Raw genomic sequence first — 18,660 nt, 5'->3', positions numbered from 1 at the left:
ACATACAAAAATTTCGAGAGCATTTTACTGACTTTCTCAATTCTTTGCTAAGCAATGGTTATGAGTTATCTAATCTGTCCGACATTGACAAACTGAATTTTTTATAGACAGCCAAAGGATCATGTCTCAAGATTACTGAAGTTAACAGCTGTCTACATGAGCTTTTATTATTTACACAGTTAAAATTACATCACAGAAATACTATATACTTTTCATTAAACTGGTGAATGATATAGTTTTACTTCATTATTTCAAGAAAAAGTAGAAAATAAGCTGAAAAATTGCAAGTTCGGGATAACACTTACTTTCCCCATGGCTCTTCTGGAGAAACAGATACAACAACATCAACTGGTAATGTCATATTTATGTAGTGGTGTTCTTTCTTTTCCCTTTCAATGACTGGAGCCATAGCAGCTAATGAAGACGTCATTTCCAACATGAGGTCTACATTGATTATCTGCTGCTGCAGAGAATAAAGACACCAATATTACACCTCCAACTACACATGAACCAAGAAGGCAAAAGTATGACTGCAGGTATTTAGTATCAAACTCAGTAATGAAATACTTGGGTTAGAAAAAAGCTGATAATGTTAAAGACAAACTTCTATGTACTGATCTACCACAGATGGATTTCTGCATTCATGTTGAGTCTCAATGACTTTAAAAGCATTCTTTAAAGTCACGTCAGTGCCTAAGTGTGTGCAGAAAAGCCTAGGGAGGGCAAATCTAAAAATGTTTAAATGATAATTTTTCTTATAGATTAGAAACATACCGTATCCTGTAACTTTTTATCCTTTTTTTTGCCAAGCTTTCGTTTGGTTTCATCATCTTGATCAAATCTGAATTATCAACAGAAAGAAAAAATTCTATAAAATGAAATTAATCTGTTAACCATGCCCCCTCCCCACCCCAGTTTTTAAATATACTTACTGTATAAATCGTCTTATCTCCTTACACGCAGACTCATCAGTCAGCTCTGGAACTGTGGTCATACCATTGTTAGGCCACACATAGACTGAACTGTGGCAAATTCTGAATACAAGAACCTCTGAGGACAGTTTATTTTCAAGATCACTGAAAACATATCCTAATGCCTTTTTTGTCGATGCCTCTGAAACACAGTAAGGATATAATTAGCCTAGAAAATTCCCTCACCATTTTTTTGTAGCCACCGGGCACAAATTTAATAATTTTTTTTTTACTTGGAATAAAAATGTGAGTCCTTTTATGATCAGAAAAATGACTGGGTAAACAAAACTGAGGTAAGATTTCACTTAGCAGGTCTGTCTCAAACGTTCACCCTCAGCTCCCTGAACAAAGTGTACTGTTTCTCTCAGATGCTGTCACAGATGCTGTCAAACTTACCTAGGAATATTCTACTCTGCTGTCACTTACCACATCTAATACGTATTAACGAAACCTATGGCTGGAAACAAACTTGAATGTACAAACTTTTATGTATATTTAGTGAAATATATACTGAAAATACTCAGTCTGAGTCACTCACATTTTCTGACCTCATATCATTGTTCAAAAATACAAACCAAAACTAGACGAAATCTTTGGAAATGCAGGGCCTACATAACAGTTGAGGACCAAAATTTGGCCAACATAAACCTGTATGCAACAGTCTGGTTTGCCCGACACTCTATTGCTGGTATGTACAGTTGTCTTTCAGAGCTTGTACTTACAACTTGTACCAATAATGGATATGACACTGTTGGATATGATAGAGTAACTGGCACATTAGCAACATTTTTTTCCTTACTGTGAGGGTTAAAAAGCATTACTTTGAATACAGTATTAACAAGCTATCAAAGACTATGCTGTATCTCTCTGATGTATTAACTTAAATTTGGTCACTATTAGATAATTTTTGTACTAGAAATCGGTAAAAATTACATTATTAGAAAAGTCAAAAGAAAACTGCTCCAAAAGTAAAAGCTTACTGCCCTTCAAAAGGAACAAAGTGCCATATTTACCCACAGGTGTGAACACCATGCACTTGTACAATTCAACCACCACTCTGCTTCACAGTGGTTACAATTCACTACACTATAGACAAAGTCAAATAAATAACCCTTCTCTCAGGATGCAACTCACAAAATGCTGTTTTGGATTAGGTCCATCTATTCAACACTTCTGCTCCACATCACAAACTCAAATAAGCCCAAATTCCTTATCAAGGTTCACTAGACAGAATTCAGTGTTTCTGCTAGAGACACATCCCTTTAAGATGCAGAATGACGAGAGCTGAGCTAAAACCAGCCTCTTTCCCCTATCCTGCCCAGCTCAATTGCCCCTGAGAGCCCTGAGCAGGCCTTCTGAGGAGTGTCACTTTACTGTAACAATGGGGACTACAGGAGCCCCTTAATGGATTGGTCCCTTGCTATCACAGGGACTTGCAGTAGCCAATGCTGCCTAAATTCAGTTGAGTGCTCGTTTCCCTCCTCTATTTCTCTGGAAAGATTGGACCAAAGTCTCAAAACTGTATTATTAATACAGTCCAATTTACAAAAATAACAAAATTTATTGCCTTAAAGTTAATCTCTGTTTGCTTAGAATTTCAGAATCAACTTCAGCTTCAAGCTGAAAAGTGATCTCAATAACATATCCACAAGTAAGAAGTATAAGCAAATGAAATTAGTTAAAAATGTATATGTAAAGTTTATTTAAAATTAAAACAAAAAACATAGGATGGAAAAAGAGTGTCAGAAAATTTATGGAGATAAAGAAAAATCTTTACAGGTTTGTGAAGAAGCACTTAACACCTGGTAAAATTCCAAGAAAATAAATATAATAAATAGTTTCCTAATAAAAGTTAGTATAAGTATTAAGAAATCTATTAGTCTTATAAACACACCATCAGTAGTTGCAAGCTGAAATGCAAGATCCAAGCCTCCTCTTATTCTGAAGAGTATATCCATAGCTTCTAGAATTACCTAAGGAGAAAAAAGAAGCAACAAAAATGAAAAGCCACTTCAACATGCCCTATCTCAAGCCACAGCTGACTGCTGTTATACCCCAGTGTGCAAGAACACCAGCAATTACTGCAGCTGCTCAGGTTACACAAGGCCAGTGAATGAACAGGGAAGTGAGTGGTGCAGCAGTGCACAGTTGCTGCAATCCAATTACACCTAGAAATGCTTTCCTACCTTGACAAAAAAAAAGCCATAATTCTATACTTCTACCATATAGAAATATTTTAGGTAACATCTCATTGTTTCTCATTGTTTCAATCCAAATGTCATGTTTCCCATAATATACATTCACACACACACACACACACACACACACACATATATATATATATATTCTTCCAGGTCAAATAAAGCAAGGACAGAACTGAGCAGAAAGGTAATTAGGCACATCCATAAGTATGCATTCCTTAGTTAGGAATACACAGTTTCAGGGAAATGAGTAAAAGCAAAGGGGGGGTATGTGTGTGACATACACAGCCTCTAGAACTAAGGCTGAGTTTCACATTTGACAGGGAGGGCAGATTATGCCACCACAGAGACCAGCCAGCTGTTTCTTCCCCCTTCCAAGTCCCTGCTCTGCGTCCTCCTAACTGCTCACTGCAGACATTTTAACATGAACTTCACCAGACAGCTCATGGACATGGAAAAACACCCTTCTATTTAGAGAGGACATTTTCAGACAGATCAATCCCCAATCAAGTTCAGTGTACCAGACAAAAACAACTGTGGCAGTACAGACAGCAACAAAAGGTGACAGATGAGTGTGGGTAGTGCTCACTCTAACAGTTCACAGAAAGAATGCTTAAACTTTAAGCTTTAATTGCTCAAAAAAACCCACCAAGCACCTGTAAAAATAATTATACTAGGACCCTTTGGAAAGATTTACTGCACAACTGTTTGCTTACAAAGTATGAGACACTTCCACATGTAATGCCATTGCTACTCATGAAATAAAAAGCCCACAACATAGGAATAATTTTCTTTCCATTAAAAGCATTCTAAAGGGAAATACACAAAATAAGCATGACTGTTAAAATATAATAATCTACTACAGTTTATCTGCTGGTGAAGGATATTCATGTTTCAGTGATTCTGGAGTGCCAAGAAACAGTATGGTTCCTGAAGCATAATCCTGAAGTATTTTAGATAACAGTTATCTGCATTAATAGGGTCTTGGAGTGTGGGACCCACAAAAGTGCCAGCCAGAATGTGAAAAAATGTTTGCCTGGCTTTATGTAAACCTTTTTTATTTGAATTATTACTATGCAAGAATAATGTTCATTAATAGAAAGAAGAGCTCTGCAAAAGGAGCCACTTTTGATAGTGGCTCATCATGGACATCACAGAATCACAGCATGGGTGAAGTTGGAAAGGACCACAGTGGTTCACAGAATCACAGAGAGGGAACCACAAGGACAATGAGTGTAACACTTAAGTGAATGGCCCATAACGGGGATCAAACCCACAACCTTGGTGTTAGGGTGATGTGGTTATCCTAGCACACATTGCACAGGACCTTGTCCAGACAGTTCCTGAGTATCTCCACTGAGGGAGACTCCACACTCTCTCTGGACAATCTGTTCCAGCGCTGTCACTGCACAGTAAAGAAGCTCTTTCTCGTGTTCAGGTGAAACTTCCTGGGCATCAGGTTCTGCCCGAGGCCTCTTGCCCTATTGCTTGGCACCACCGAGAAGAGCCTCGCATTATTATGATGACCTCTTCCAAAAAATCCGTGACTAAAGCCAGGCAAGCTGAGTCCCCAAGGGCGATGGAGAATGGCAGGGCGTCAGCGCGGGAGGCGCCACTGCCCGCTGTGTGACACAGGCTGGGCCCTGCAGAAAGGGGATCGAGGGGCCTCCGCACCTCCCCCGAGGTACCCCTGGGGCTGGAGGCCCAAACGCGACGGCCGAGCCCCAGCCAGCAGCGGCACACCAGCCCGGCCCGGCCCCCCGCTAGCTCGGGCCGGCCAGGGGCGCTCCCCTCCCCGCTGGGGAAGGACACCCACCCACCTACCCACCTACCTAGTCTGGCACCCATCCATGCGTTCCCCGGGGAAGGCGAGGGGGGCCGGGCCGGGCCGGGCCGGGGCGGACTCACGCCGTCCGTCCGTCCGTCAGCGCCGCCGCGGGGCCGGGCCCGGCCGCGTCCTGGCTGCGCACGCGCGCTGCCGCCGCGCCGGGCGGCCCGCGGTGCCGCTGGGTCCCGCCTCCCCCGGCCTGATAGCGGCCCGGGAACGGGGCTGCTGCGGGATTTTCCCCGGAATCACGCACCTGCCCTGCCCTGCCCTGCCCTGCCCTGCCCTGCGGTGCTGGCCGGCACGCTGCGGGGAGTGCGCAGGACCGAGCGTTCTCTGTGGGCGGCCATGGCTGCGCTCAGCCCAGTGTGTCTGGGATCAGCGGCCTCCTGCCAAACGGTGCTATTGATAGCGTTCAGAAACACACATAATCACGGGATATGATTATGTGCAGGTGCTTTTATTAAGAGCTCTGGGAGTCGGGGTGCAAACCCAAATCTGACTCTGACATGGCTTTCGAGTTGAACGTATTTATATTCTATCATTATATAACTTACATATGAATTATTAAACTTATATTGTTCTATTGTATACATTGACATGAGTTTCTCGTGATCTTTCTTAGGTCCCTGACCACAGTTTCTCATGATTATTCTTATGATTAAACAGTAATTATATTTAATTACTAAACAATCATCACATCTAACAATTATATCATTTATCATGTACAGGTGCAGTTCTAGTAAGTACGAGTTCTCCATGTGCTTAGGGTGCTTATTTTTCCAGGGCCTACTAAGCTTATTTTTCCTTTTAACCCTTAATCCCCATGATTTTAAAACCCTTTTACTGTCACTAGTATTTCCTCATCATTTCTGCAAATCCACTGGGAGACGCTCCGGAATCCCACTGTTCTGGCTGCTGCCTGGCATTACTGCTCCTTCCAGGCCGGGCTCGTCCACATCCGCCCTCGCACTTCCTCAGGCACATGGGCACGCTGAGGGCCAAAGGTCGTCCCCATGAATCCCTTGATAAATGCTCTGGGCATTAATATGTAGACTTTAACTCTGGGTCTGTTTATTTCAGATAAATTATTTCTGTCCTCCTCACAAATAATAATACTAAGTAGCTTCAAACAGGGAACCCTTAAACCGGTTTCCAAGGGTCAGTTTTCTGGCATCTTGGGTTGTTTCTTGTCACCTGCCCTTTGGTTCCTTACTTGATGTCAAGATCAACCACCAGTCGAAGAACAGCACTGAGGGTGCCTGATAAAGTGATGGTGCGTTTCACACAGTGTGAAGCAACACGTTGCAAAACCCCTCCCCCAAAACAACCAAAAAATTGTGAGCTTTTTACATTTTTTAAATTTAGGCATGCTGTCTGTTCCACATGCTATGCACAAGTAAAATATGGCTCACCCTTCCATTGTACACAGGGTTCCAGTATATTGCTTTTCATAATAAAATGTATAAAATCTATTTATTAGATGTGTTTCCAGTGCTGTGCTGCTGCAGCTTTTCTATTCTGCATCCGTATGCCAGATAGGTCTAACGTGTGATATCCATCTCTTAGAGCTTTCTGTTGGAAATTGCGGTGGTTTCACCCCAGACAGCAGCCAAGCCCCATGCAGCCACTTGCTCACTCCTCCACCAGCAGGACTGGGGAGGGAATCAGGGGCAAAAGCCAGAAAATTCATAAGTTGATATAAAGACAGTTTAGTAGGGAAGGCAAAAGCCACACACACAAACAAAGCGAAACAAGGAATGAATTCACTGCTTCCCATGGGCAGGCAGGTGTTCAGCCATCCAAAGGAGAGCAGGGCCCCATCACACATAACAGTGACTTGGGAGGACAAAGCCATCGTTCCAAATGTCTCCCCTTTACATACAGAGCAGGATGCCATACGGTCTGGAACACCCCTTTGGTCAGCTGGGGTCACCTGTCCTGGCTGTGTCTCCTCCCAGTCTCCCACACACCCCCAGTCTGCTGTTCAACGTGGCAGTACCAAAAGTGAAAAAGGCCTTGGCTCTGTAGATATTGTTCATCTACTGGTTTTGAATGGTTTTTTTTTTTGAGACATCTGGCAGTATCTCACACAAGTTCTAACACTCAGGATTTGACCTTCGTTTTTTATTTGAAGATCTTAAGCAAGAACGTAATCATGACCAAACAGTTCCAGTTGAAAGCACAGTAATACATTTATGTTGTCAGAAGAATGGGACCACATCATCCTAGGTGCTATATAAAACCCCCATTGTTCCTTTTCTTGTGTAAGTTCATAAATCTAAGAAAGTATGCAAATTTGCTTGTACTGGTTTTATTTATCCTGCATATTTTCACCACATATAGTGAAAAATGGCAGCCAGAAGACATTTTTGGTCTAGGGTAAGAAAAAGATTTGAAGAAATAATTAAGCTGCCTGCAGTTGAGACAAATTCAGAGTCAAAGCTAAGCATTCAGTGTAGAAATGAAAACAGAACAGGAGGTGGGATAGTTTCGATTGGGAATAAAAAAATAGAAAAAAAAAAGAGGAAAAGGATGAAACAGATAGGAATAAATATCTGTGAAGGCATAAGAAATAAAGCCTGGAGCTTGTATGAGGAATGTATAAGAATATACTTCATTAGTTGATTAGTGTAATTATTTCTTAAAATATAAATGGATACTATTCCGTTGCACAGAGCATTTCATCTTCATACAGATTTTTTTTTTGAGATGCTAAATTTATGCCATTCCCATTAGACTAAACTTTAATTTCACTTGTAAATGGATTTATGATGCATAAATATCTTTTCAGTGACTCCAGATAACTAATACAGTAACACCCCTTAATCTGTCACTTTCCAGCTCTTCAGTTTGGAGCTCTGTCATCAGTCATTTAGTACTATGCTCTGCTAACCACTATTTTCCTTTTGTTATGTTCTTTACCCTTGACTTACTTGAAATGACATTGATTTCTCTGAGGAAGATGATGAAAGCAAGGAAAATGCAACTATTTCAAAAAATGCTTACACACTTATTATTGTGCTGGGTGGTTGGCCTCATACATGAAGCACCTGAGATCTTTCAGAAGGGAAATCTATTCAGACAAGTTAGCTTCTAGTAAGTCAAGCTTGTCAGGCTGACAGTGCTGGTGATCCCATGGTTCCCATGGGGAGCTCCAGGCTCCCTATCCTTCCCACTATGGATGCTTTTCCTGAACATATAGGTTACATGTACTTCCTAAGCTACCTTTTTCCTCTCTGCTATATAAATTATTACAGGAAAAATTGCTTTATTTTTGATTAAACTGCTTACAGCTGCAATTCTTAGGAATGCAGCCTCAGCAGACTGAGGTTTAGCTGTACTTGGAGATTACAAAGAACTAATCAGATCCCTTAATATGTTTTAACTAAAATTTGCCACTCTTGTAGTATTGGTGGACATAATGTTTGAGGAAAAGCCAGTGCTGTATTCAATCCTATATGTTAGCAAGCTTATTGACAATTATGCCCAAGCTCTGCTGTCTGTAGCAGTCCCTACACCACTACTGGGCTTAGAGTTTACCATTATAAACTGCAAGTGACATAGGAATTTTGTTATTTTTTTGCCACAACACAGCTCATTTTAGTGTTACATTTTTCTGACGTATTTTTAAGATCCTTTCCTCAAAATCCAGACTTATGAAAGAATATTTAAAACTAAGAATTCCTCAAAATAATGCCTAAAATTTTCCTTAACATTTCCATTGAAATTTAAGGAATATTAGGGGGTTTCATATGTGTGTATATATATATATATATATATATATACAGATACATATACACATATTTATATACAGATACATATATACAAATATATATATATATATACGTAAGAAGGTGATGCAGTCTGCTATTCAATATTATTACTTGCTTCTGCATGAAAACTTTTTTCATTTACTCAGTTATATTGTAAATTGGCACTTGGAGAAGTTTTTTTTTTCAGTTAGATGGTATGAAAGGAGGCACGTTTGATCCTTACTCAAGGCATTCTGCTGACCTGTGTGTAATTAAAGTATAATTTAAAAATTGAAGGATGTAATAAATAATAAAGAACGACTTATTTTCCATCACAAAAAAGCAGACCTGCTACAAGCATAATAACAACTTTATATAATAATAGCAAGCATAATGACAACTTTAAATGTGATAAAGTAAGCTGCTGTGAGTTCTTGTTTTGTATATGCTGTCTATCAAAAGTGATTAGCTTAATCAGTTGTTTATTACTGTCTAAAATAATTCAATAAATGAAGAAATGAATTATTTAAAAAAGGGAAAGAAATATATGAAATGCGACAAGATGTAAGAAATGTATGTGATGCTGCTTGTCTTTAAAAATGTATTCCTACTCTCATCTGAAATTCAAATGACAAGGCTATATAGGTCACAGAGCCCTACAAGATCATGCTATACAGATGGCATGGGAAAATTATTATATTTTATTCTTTTCTAACTTGATAAATGCAAAAAGACCAGGAATATTCCTGTTCAAAAATGCTTTCCCCCTATGTTTATGGAATAAAATTGGCTCCCTCTGCTGGCAGACGTAACATTGGTTAATTTAAACCTCTGAAGCTTTTGGACAATGGCACTCTAAAGAACTCCGAACTACAAACAGTGCAGTGCTAGAAGAGATGTGTTGTACATAGTGCATATATATAAATAGATATGCACATAATTTTTAAAATATCCTTCTAAGCTGTTCAGCCTTGCTGTTCAGCCCGAGGAATGACATGATTGCTCCTTTCTCCTGCTCTGGATGGTCTGAGCCCTGCTGCCGTTCCCGGCACGGCACAGGACCCTGTACAGGAGCGTTGGTGCAGGTGAGTCCTGGGCCGAGGCGAAGCAAACCTGGCAAAACACCAACCTCGGGGGACTTGGGCACACCGCGGGACAGCCCTTCGCTGCAGCACCGGCTCTCCTCCGGCGCCTTCTCCTGCCTGCCGGAGGCTGCCGTGGCTCGCAGGCCGGGCCCCCGCAGGGTGGCGGAGTAGGGCCGGGCAGGGAGGGCCCGGGAGCCCCGGGCCTGCTGCCCCGCGGGTGGCGGCTGCCCCTTCGTGCGGCCCGCTCGGCCCTCAGAGCCTGTTGCGTACCAGTAAAGGTCTGGCAGGGTTGGTTGGTGAAAGAACGAGTTCAAACTCTGCCTTTTAATTTAACGTTCAAATTTAAAAATCTGTAATGTGATGACTTAGACTCTGCAGGGCGCTTGCTGGATCAGTTCTCTGGCTACCAAAGCAGGTGCATGGAAAAAATCTCTCAAGAGAACGCTGGTGGCATTTGGAATATAATTGCTTGACTAGTTCAGTTGTGGGAGATGTCGAAGAAATTTGGGCTTTTTAATATTCAGTCATGGGACTTGTCATTCAGTGCTGATGTTGAAAGTTTACACGTGTTTATAGCATCAGAGGATCGTAGTTCTGCAGACTGTCCATTTGAGCATCATTTTGGTGGGTGGTTGCAGTTATGTAGGTAAGAGAGTCAAGGTGAGGTCATGACTCTCAGTCCTTAAGAATGGTAATACTGAAGGTTTTCAGGGTCTCGGAATAGTTCTAATGTGTTTTTGCAGAAGTACAAAGTTAGTGAAACCACTTTACACCTGTTGAGGGACAGCTGAGGAGTTTAGTGTCTGAAATTAGGCCAGCAGTATTACATAACACCAACAAACATAAATCGTATATTTAGCTACTTACCAACTGAGAAATAATTTATTTTTTGTTTTAATTTTTATTGCATCACAAGGAGAAAAACAAATTTTGGTTTATGTGTGCAATCCATAATTAATACAGCATAAAATCTGTCACTGAAATCTGTCACTTGCATACAGGCTTGGAGAATTTTATGGATCCTATTCTAAGATTAGTGACAAAGTTGTCTCCAGACCTGTTTCTTCAGTGCTCTTCTGTTCACTAGATTAGAAACTTTTACTGGGAGTTGCTGATGGAGAAATTTGCCCTTAAAGTTTCAGGAGTTGCTTTTAACAGTTACTGGTCTTGATCTTTGAGTCAGGGATATCAGCTTGTCCTTAAGCTATGCTAGCAAATAGAGTGGGATTTTTTTTTTAAAGTAACTTACAAAATGTTTAAGTTGTAAAATACCTTACTATACTATGAAAGGTCTGGGGGGACAACAGAAAACATTTTTTCCAAGGAATGCAAGAGCAAGAAGGATGAACTAGTGATGCAAGAATAATTCACCATTTGAATTGGATAAATGTTAAATTAATTTATCAACTCCTGATACTAGCCATCCAAATTGTGGAAATTTCGCAGAATATTGCATCTTCTTTATTAATGAGCATACAACCATTAAGAAGAGTGGGTTCTGCCACTATACATGGCAGGAATTGACATACACATCAAATTAGCATTACCAGAAGTATGTGTGTGAATCTCAGCCAGGGAGAGAGTTAATCCTCTGGTATACTGCCAGTTTACAGACCAAATAAGGGTTCTAAATAATGAAATTATAGATCTACCCTGAAAGAGAATGTTTACTTGGAAATTTCTTCATGGTATTTTGCTGCCTGTTGGTGCCATCATGGAGTTTGTGTGCAATGGAGACTGTTCTTAGCTTATCTGCATTGTGATCTTCCTCGATTCCTGAAAAGTCAGTAAGACCAGAAGGGATGACAAACAAAGCCTTCTGGAGTTGTCAGCTCCTCTTTGCTGTAAATAAACAAGATGAGCTCTTTGAAAATATGACAGCTTCCTAAATAAAGTATTTTGTCCCAAATTTGAGACAAACAGGAATGTGTATGGGGGTCTTGACTTGAAAACACAATGGAAGTCTTGGCTTGAAAACAATAGGATCATTGCAAAATTCAGATGTACAGCTTTATCTGAAACAGGGCCAGTACATTGCTTTATTTAGAGATAAACTACATTGTGCATTCCATTGTCTCTAAAGACACATCCAGATATTGACCTATGAGAGACCATCCATATTTCTCCAACAAGAAAACCAATGAAAAATAACGAATATTCTTTTTGGATTTCTTACATGAAATACAGGGAAATTTCCAATGCAGAAAGACATTCCAGGAAGTTAAGCACTGCACAAATTCACAAAAAAAACCAGTGGGAATGTTCATTGTCTGAAAATGAAAAAATGGTTTAACCAGTTTTAGTTTTTTCTGTTATAGCAGCCAGTGATGATTTATGTAGCTGTTTTTCCTTCTCTCATGAGCTCTTTCACATAATATTACAGATATCTGTTGTTAACATGAGGACTCATCTAATTTGCAGCTCCATTACAACATGATTATTGAAAACCATGCCAAAATATTAACTAGAGATGTGGAGGGAAAAAAAACCAAGAAGAAGATGAAATAGAGTGACACTGTTCGTCAGGAAATTGCTAGAAATTTAGCAGTAAGTGAGCAAAATTCAGGAAGTATTGACAAGTAAAATGAAGAAAAAGCATAGTAAGAATTCTGAAATACATGATTTATTTATTGACATATAGTTATATGAGTAAAGACAGGGTAATTAATTATGAGATTGTATTACTAATTTAAAGGAATAATAATAATACATGATTTATTTATTGGTGTGGAGTTATATAAGTAAAGACAGGGTAATTAATTAAGAGATTGTATTACTAATTTTGAGGAATAATATGATGCTTGGGGGAAAAACCCAACCCCCTAAAAGCCCACTTCCAAAAGGCGTTGAAGTTATATAGCAGATATAAACTGTAGAGAATTTTTGAAAGATTTTTGGGCTGTTGAACAGGTTTAGAAGAGATTATACACACTGTAATTCAGCCTCAGATTTTAATGGTGAACAGAGAGTAAAAAATGGAGGAAATGTTGAGAAGAATAAGCCTAAAGTTCACTTCAAAGATGCTCTTCTGGAATTTCCTAGACTTCATAAATTAAGTTTATCAGTAATTTATTAGAAATAAGGAATAAAAAAAATCCTGGAATATGCATGGCAAATCAAAGTTAAAATTATAGGGGGATTATGATAAAATGCCAGCATTTGCGTTGTAAGGAAGAGCTAGGTATGGACTAAATGGAAGTCAAGAAAAAATTGCAGTGACCAGTTGGTATGGATAAGAGCAAAAAACACCATAACAGGGACAGTAAAATCTGTGAAGAGATGATGTCTAGAACCTTGTGTGATGAAGAGTATTTTGAGAGTAACTTCCAAGAACTCCCATTTGCTTTTGTCCCTTCTGACTTGGGGCATGCAGGCTCTTCTGAGAGCTGGCCAGACCAGAACTTCTCTGGCTACCAAGGGAGGAAGAGGGAAGAAATCTCTCTGCAGAGCCCTGGTGGCACAGTCCCAGGCTTTGTGTGCAAGTGATGGAGATCCTCTGTGTGTCCCAGAAGATGGTTTTGATATCAGTTTCTGAACGAGACAATGCAGATGCTATTGTGCTCATGTTGTAATCAGAATGGCCCACTCATCTCATTCCCCACTGCTTACCTTAAGAGCTGTGGGCAGCTGACTGGAACACTTTTAAGCTGGGAATTGCTGCAGCAGGTTAGTATGAAACATAACATTAAAGGCTTTGCTGAAAAAAAAAGTTAGGGAAAGAAAGTTAGTAATTGCTCATTTACTTAGGAGAAAATAATTTCTGCTTTGTGTATAAGTGAATTGGATGTGGAGGCAAAACCTTGATGACTAAGTAAATAACCTTTTTTTCTCTTTTTTATTTTTTTAATAAAGAGTATCTATTCCTGGACTCAGGAATAATATATCAACTGTAGAACAAATTTCAGTAAAGGAGAAAGACCAGTTTCAAAATGTATTTTTTGGGAGGTAAGTCTATGAGTTAAGGCTTTATCTTACTTTTTGAAAGGTAGTTGTTTTAAGGTGGAAGAGACATTCTGTGAAGATGAAAGTGAATTGTTTTTTCTCAGATATGAGAAGAATTGTCCTTTTCCCTCCCTCCCTCCCTTATTCCTTTCTTCCTTTCTTCCTTTCTTCCTTTCTTCCTTTCTTTCTTCCTTTCTTTCTTCCTTTCTTTCATTAAAATCAGAACTGGTATATTCTTAAAAACTGCTGAATACATTCTGAACCCTTAAAGTACAGATTTATTTTGCAAAATGCTTTAACTTCATCTAATTTAAAGCTTTAGGAAAATGTCTGGCATTGCTCTTTCAAAATGAAGGTTCAAGAAGTGCCAAGGATGGCTCCTATTTTCCTTAATTAGTGTTTGACATTGACTGTCTGTTCCCTAAAGAAACCTGTACCAGAAAAAGTCAGCAACAGTTATTTACTGACTGGTTTTAATAAAAAAAGGAAAAAGAAATAAAAGAAGAGAGACATATTCAGAAGCAGTCCCTTGTTCTCATAACTTACAGTATCAGGTGTCAATCTATCTCGAGAATGCATGACTTAGGTCTTTATAGCCTCATTAATCTTCTTAAAGAAATACAGGCTAAATATGAACAACTAATGAAATTTGTCCATGTCCCTCATTATGATAGAAATGTTAGAATCAGCTACAGGCACAGCTGTCACTTGTTGATTATTATGAGATGATCAGTAGACATGTTCTACCAACCTTTGAACAGGTGCAAGCTTGACAGGTTTATTGAAACACGATAGGAGTGAATAAACAAGTATGTGAGGCACTGGGATTGGACCGGGTGATCATAGAGACAAAATCCGTTAAATACTTGGAAATGTCAGTTTGAGTCTCTAGCTTGAGAGGCAGTGTATGAGTCAGAGCTGTTCATGGAAATTGACCTCTACAGCAATGTCTGAAGTATCAATGGCCCAGTCGTTTAAGGGATACATTCAAAACAGGATTCTGGTATCACCACTGTTGGCAAACTTGCCCGCTTTCATATAGGAATCTGTATGAGTGTAAATATTCATCCTGTTCTGCTCTACTAATTATTTTGTACCATCTATCCAGCATCCTCTGTTACTGGTAAATTAAATATAAAATTAGAGACAACATTTTTGTCTGACCTTAGAATTTTGGGAAAAAACAGATTGTCCTACTTTTCTGTATTATGTCTTGTATTGTGTTGAGAACATGAATTTGAGCTCTTTCAGCATTCAGGAGGAGGCTTTGTTTCCAGGAAATCTAATCGCCCTGAAAAGCCTTTTGGCAAACAGCAGTGAGATCTAGTGCAACACTGTGTTCTGAATGCCTCAAAAAAAGGTTTTGCCTTTTTTTCTTTACATGCCACAGTAGACCCATGATTGATTTGACAGCTTGCTATTTGCCCAGATGTTACCTGTGTAAAGCATATTTTACTCAGTCCTTACTTCTTCCTAGGGCAGGACAATAACTGCTGCAATTTTTGCTAACAGACATCAAAAGCCCCATCTGTGTTTGGGCATGCTTTTCAAAGAAAAATATCATGGGGTCACTAAAAATAATAAGGGAAATTACCTCACTGGCATTTCTGTGGACATGTAAGGAAAAACAGCACTGTGTGTCAGTGCATAATTTCTGAAACACTACACTTTCATACTTTTGTCAAGGGTGAGAGTAGCTCTGGATTCAGAAAGGCCAGTTGCTAATAAGCAGTGAAGAGGAAATATGTAGGGAAGGCCATTACCAGAGCCGGGTGGTGCATGTGCTCACAGAGAAGAATTTCATAACAAGCCAGAATGGAAACAGTTAGATAAACAATGAGTCAGAGAAGTAACACATACATATTTTTAGAATTATACTCCAGTATTAGGATTAAGGAATCTTCTGAATTCCTACAGATTGTGTAGCCATACATTAATTTATACTCAAGCAGAAGTTTAAAGAACTGGTCCTGTTAATACAATGCAGAATCATTACCTGGCTTCTCTTTTTTTCCAATTCATTTTTACACAGGGAAGAGAGAAATTGTTATAAGCCAGCCAGTAACTGGATCAGCCAATAAAAGTTCTTGCTGGTGTCTTGGTGTATGACTAGTTTTCACACTCTGTGTGTTCTTTCTTTGTGTGAAAAAATGTTTATTAGTCTTCATGCCATATTTGCTTCCATACTGTAACTATCTTGTCTTCTTAGTCTGAATTTTAAACTGTGGGCTACCAATTATTTTTAATTCTCAGTACAGTGGCTGATACAGTTGGACTATTTCTGCTTCTGAGTGATCTTGTAATATATGCTTTTCTTGTAGGACGAGGTAGGGTAGACAGTGGAAGAATTTAATTTTGAAACAAGTAGAGTTTTCCTACATCCTACTTGGATGTAGTTTTGTACTGGCTTGCTGAAAAAGGTGCAAGAGATCTGGAGCAGTGAACAGAAGCTCTCTATAAACATGACCATGATTTGGAATATAGGGATATTCTTGCAGTGAAATTAAAATGAAATTGAGGGAATTTGTAACAGTAGAACAGCAGAAAGGAATGCAATTCTTGGAAAACACTAGAAAGCCATAATAAAAGTCTCTTAGTTAAGTTTCTTATATATGGCAATTTTATTCCACTCCAAACTTTCTTAAATGTGCAAGATATGGAGGTAAAAATGTCCAAATTGCACAAAGTAAAGCAGTGGTGAGAATTATTTGTGACACTGCCAATTATAATACAGAAATTTCATTCAGAAACATGATTATTAAATAGCATTCATTTACTAATAATGCATTGAATGACTTCTACACAAGTGGAATAGCCAATATATGAAAAGGATATTTTGTCTGTAAGTAGAGTGAAAGACTGACTGTCATTTGTGCAATCATAGATTCTCTTTGGGATTTACTCTTTCTTACAGAAAACTGCCTATTCCTGTGCTTTCTGTGCACAGCCTGTGAGCACCTCACAATTACCCTGCAAAGCTGGTGCTGGGAAACTCAGATTCCTTTCTCATTGCAAATGTACTGGATATTTCTGTGCTTTGTGCCAGGAGCATAAAGTGTTGCTACTGACACCCTAGAGGTTTTTCATAAAATTAGACCATTGCTCTTTGTTGCAATACAGAAACTTGGTTCTGGCCTGAATGTGTAGAGACAATTGGCTCAATTGGCTGCATGTATTAACTTTTGGGTTTTTTTCCCTTTTTTTTTTTTTTTTTATTGCCATTGAACATATTATTCCAGTCATATCTCCTTGGATATCTGGTTTAATTAATATTTAACTTTTTATAAACTCCTGTTTTTACAAGATAATTAAAAACTTCTCAAATCAAGAATATACTATTTTTTTAAAATAATTATACAGAGAATGAGTCATCTATATAGATCTGGTTTTGAACAGTAACATGAAAAGAAAAATTGTAAAAAGCTTGCAAGAGATTTTTCCCCTCAGAATCCGGTTGGTATTTAGGGAATATTTTGTTTTTGAGTAAAAGTAATAATCTTTTAACTATTCTACAGCTTCTGTGTTTTGTGATTTGTCACTCTAACACAGCTGTAATTTTTGTTTACCTTGTATAAATCAGTATTTCCTTAAAGGTTTATTTTGGACAACTGTCCTGTCATGTGCCTAAAAGAGCATTTTTTTTTTCCAAAGTAATATAATATACAACCTTTCAAGATCTCCTAAAAGATTTACTGGTCTTTGGATCATGCTCTGGTGTGCAGAGAGGGAGGATTAGGTAGAGTGCTCTCACTGAGAGCATTAAAACAAACGTGCTTTACCATATATAGAAACAAAATCTTTTGTGAACTCATTGTGTAGATAACATTTTTTATTCAGCATATGCTGTGGAGGCAAAGATTTTAGTTGATGGCACTGACCATAAACTGAGGACTTGCATTTTATTTCAAAACTTCATGCACTTAGAAAATAATAAGAATTATCTGCTTGTGGAGATTTCTTGTAAACAGTTTCAAAGAAGCTATCTGAATAGCTTGCTTGGATGACAGGAGCAAAAAAGAGAAACAGAAATGGGTAAATCTGCAGAGTATGCTTGCCTTCAGGGAGAAATTTGCTGGATACATGCCAGCAAACATCTTTTATTTCTCACCATTTAATTTATACATTTATGAAAGCACTAGGAAAATAATAGTCTTATCCTTGTGAAAAAAACCCTAAAACGGAGTTTAAATAAAGTACATGTGTTTTACAAGCAAGTCAGGTCTATTCTGCAGAGTTATTCTCCTTGATATGGTTTATAGAAATTTGAATCAGAAGTCTTGATCAAACAGCTCTGAGCTTTGATATATCTGAAATCAGGTCCAATTTCTGGGTAAGCAGTCGGTAATTTAATTTCTGTTAAGAAGCCTTTTCTCTATGAAACTTGCAAGCAATTCTTAAAGCTAGGTGTGTTTTAAAAGATGCAGTAGGAGCAGATCAGTTGGTGTTGAGGCATCAGCCTTAACACATTTCAGGCATGGTCTGTTCAGCTCTAGTTTGATTCTATGGATTGAGTTCCCATTAGTGGTTGGTGTGCATTAGCAGTGCTCCCAGATCACAACTTCTGGTTGAATTTCATCCTGAAGGAAACCACTTTGTGCACTCTGAAGTTGTGTGATGTGAACCAAAATGCAGTCACTGGGAGCAGTGGGGGGTTTACATTCAATAGCCCACTTTTTATCGAACACGTTTGATTTTGTATGTGATGAAAGATAGTTGAAAAAATGAAGGAATCTAGTTGATGGAAAAAACCCAATTTCTTTTAGCTACTTTAGAGTGCTTTCTAAGATTTAAGATTTTTTTGCAAAACTGCATTACTTAAAAGACCAAAAGCACTTGTCTTGGAAGAATTGATTCAAAAGTAACATATAAATTGATCTATGT

General features: G+C 38.7%; 1 protein-coding gene across 5 annotated transcripts in view; it reads right to left on the bottom strand.

Annotated features, from left to right (window-relative positions):
- LOC100227970 (ufm1-specific protease 2) overlaps positions 1-5,167 on the bottom strand; it is a 32,573-nt gene extending 27,406 nt beyond the window's left edge. Inside the window, exons 1-5 of one of the 5 annotated variants that reach the window (XR_012055611.1) lie at positions 5,005-5,162; positions 2,866-2,944; positions 933-1,113; positions 775-841; positions 306-463 (exon numbers count right to left, since the gene is read on the bottom strand). Coding sequence is in view for 4 of the 5 variants with exons in the window: in XM_072928316.1 (XP_072784417.1) it covers positions 306-463; positions 775-841; positions 933-1,113; positions 2,866-2,929 (470 nt within the window). In the remaining variant the exon portion in view is untranslated. Of the gene's footprint in view, positions 1-305; positions 464-774; positions 842-932; positions 1,114-2,865; positions 2,945-5,004 lie in introns of all 5 variants that reach the window. The other 4 variants (XM_072928317.1, XM_072928316.1, XM_072928318.1 and 1 more) reach the window with 4 other exon arrangements.
- Between the last annotated feature and the right edge of the window lie 13,493 nt (positions 5,168-18,660).

The sequence above is a fragment of the Taeniopygia guttata genome, chromosome 4, assembly GCF_048771995.1.
Source record: "Taeniopygia guttata chromosome 4, bTaeGut7.mat, whole genome shotgun sequence".
Lineage (NCBI taxonomy): Eukaryota > Metazoa > Chordata > Aves > Passeriformes > Estrildidae > Taeniopygia > Taeniopygia guttata.
This window is presented reverse-complemented; position numbering and strand designations above follow the sequence as displayed.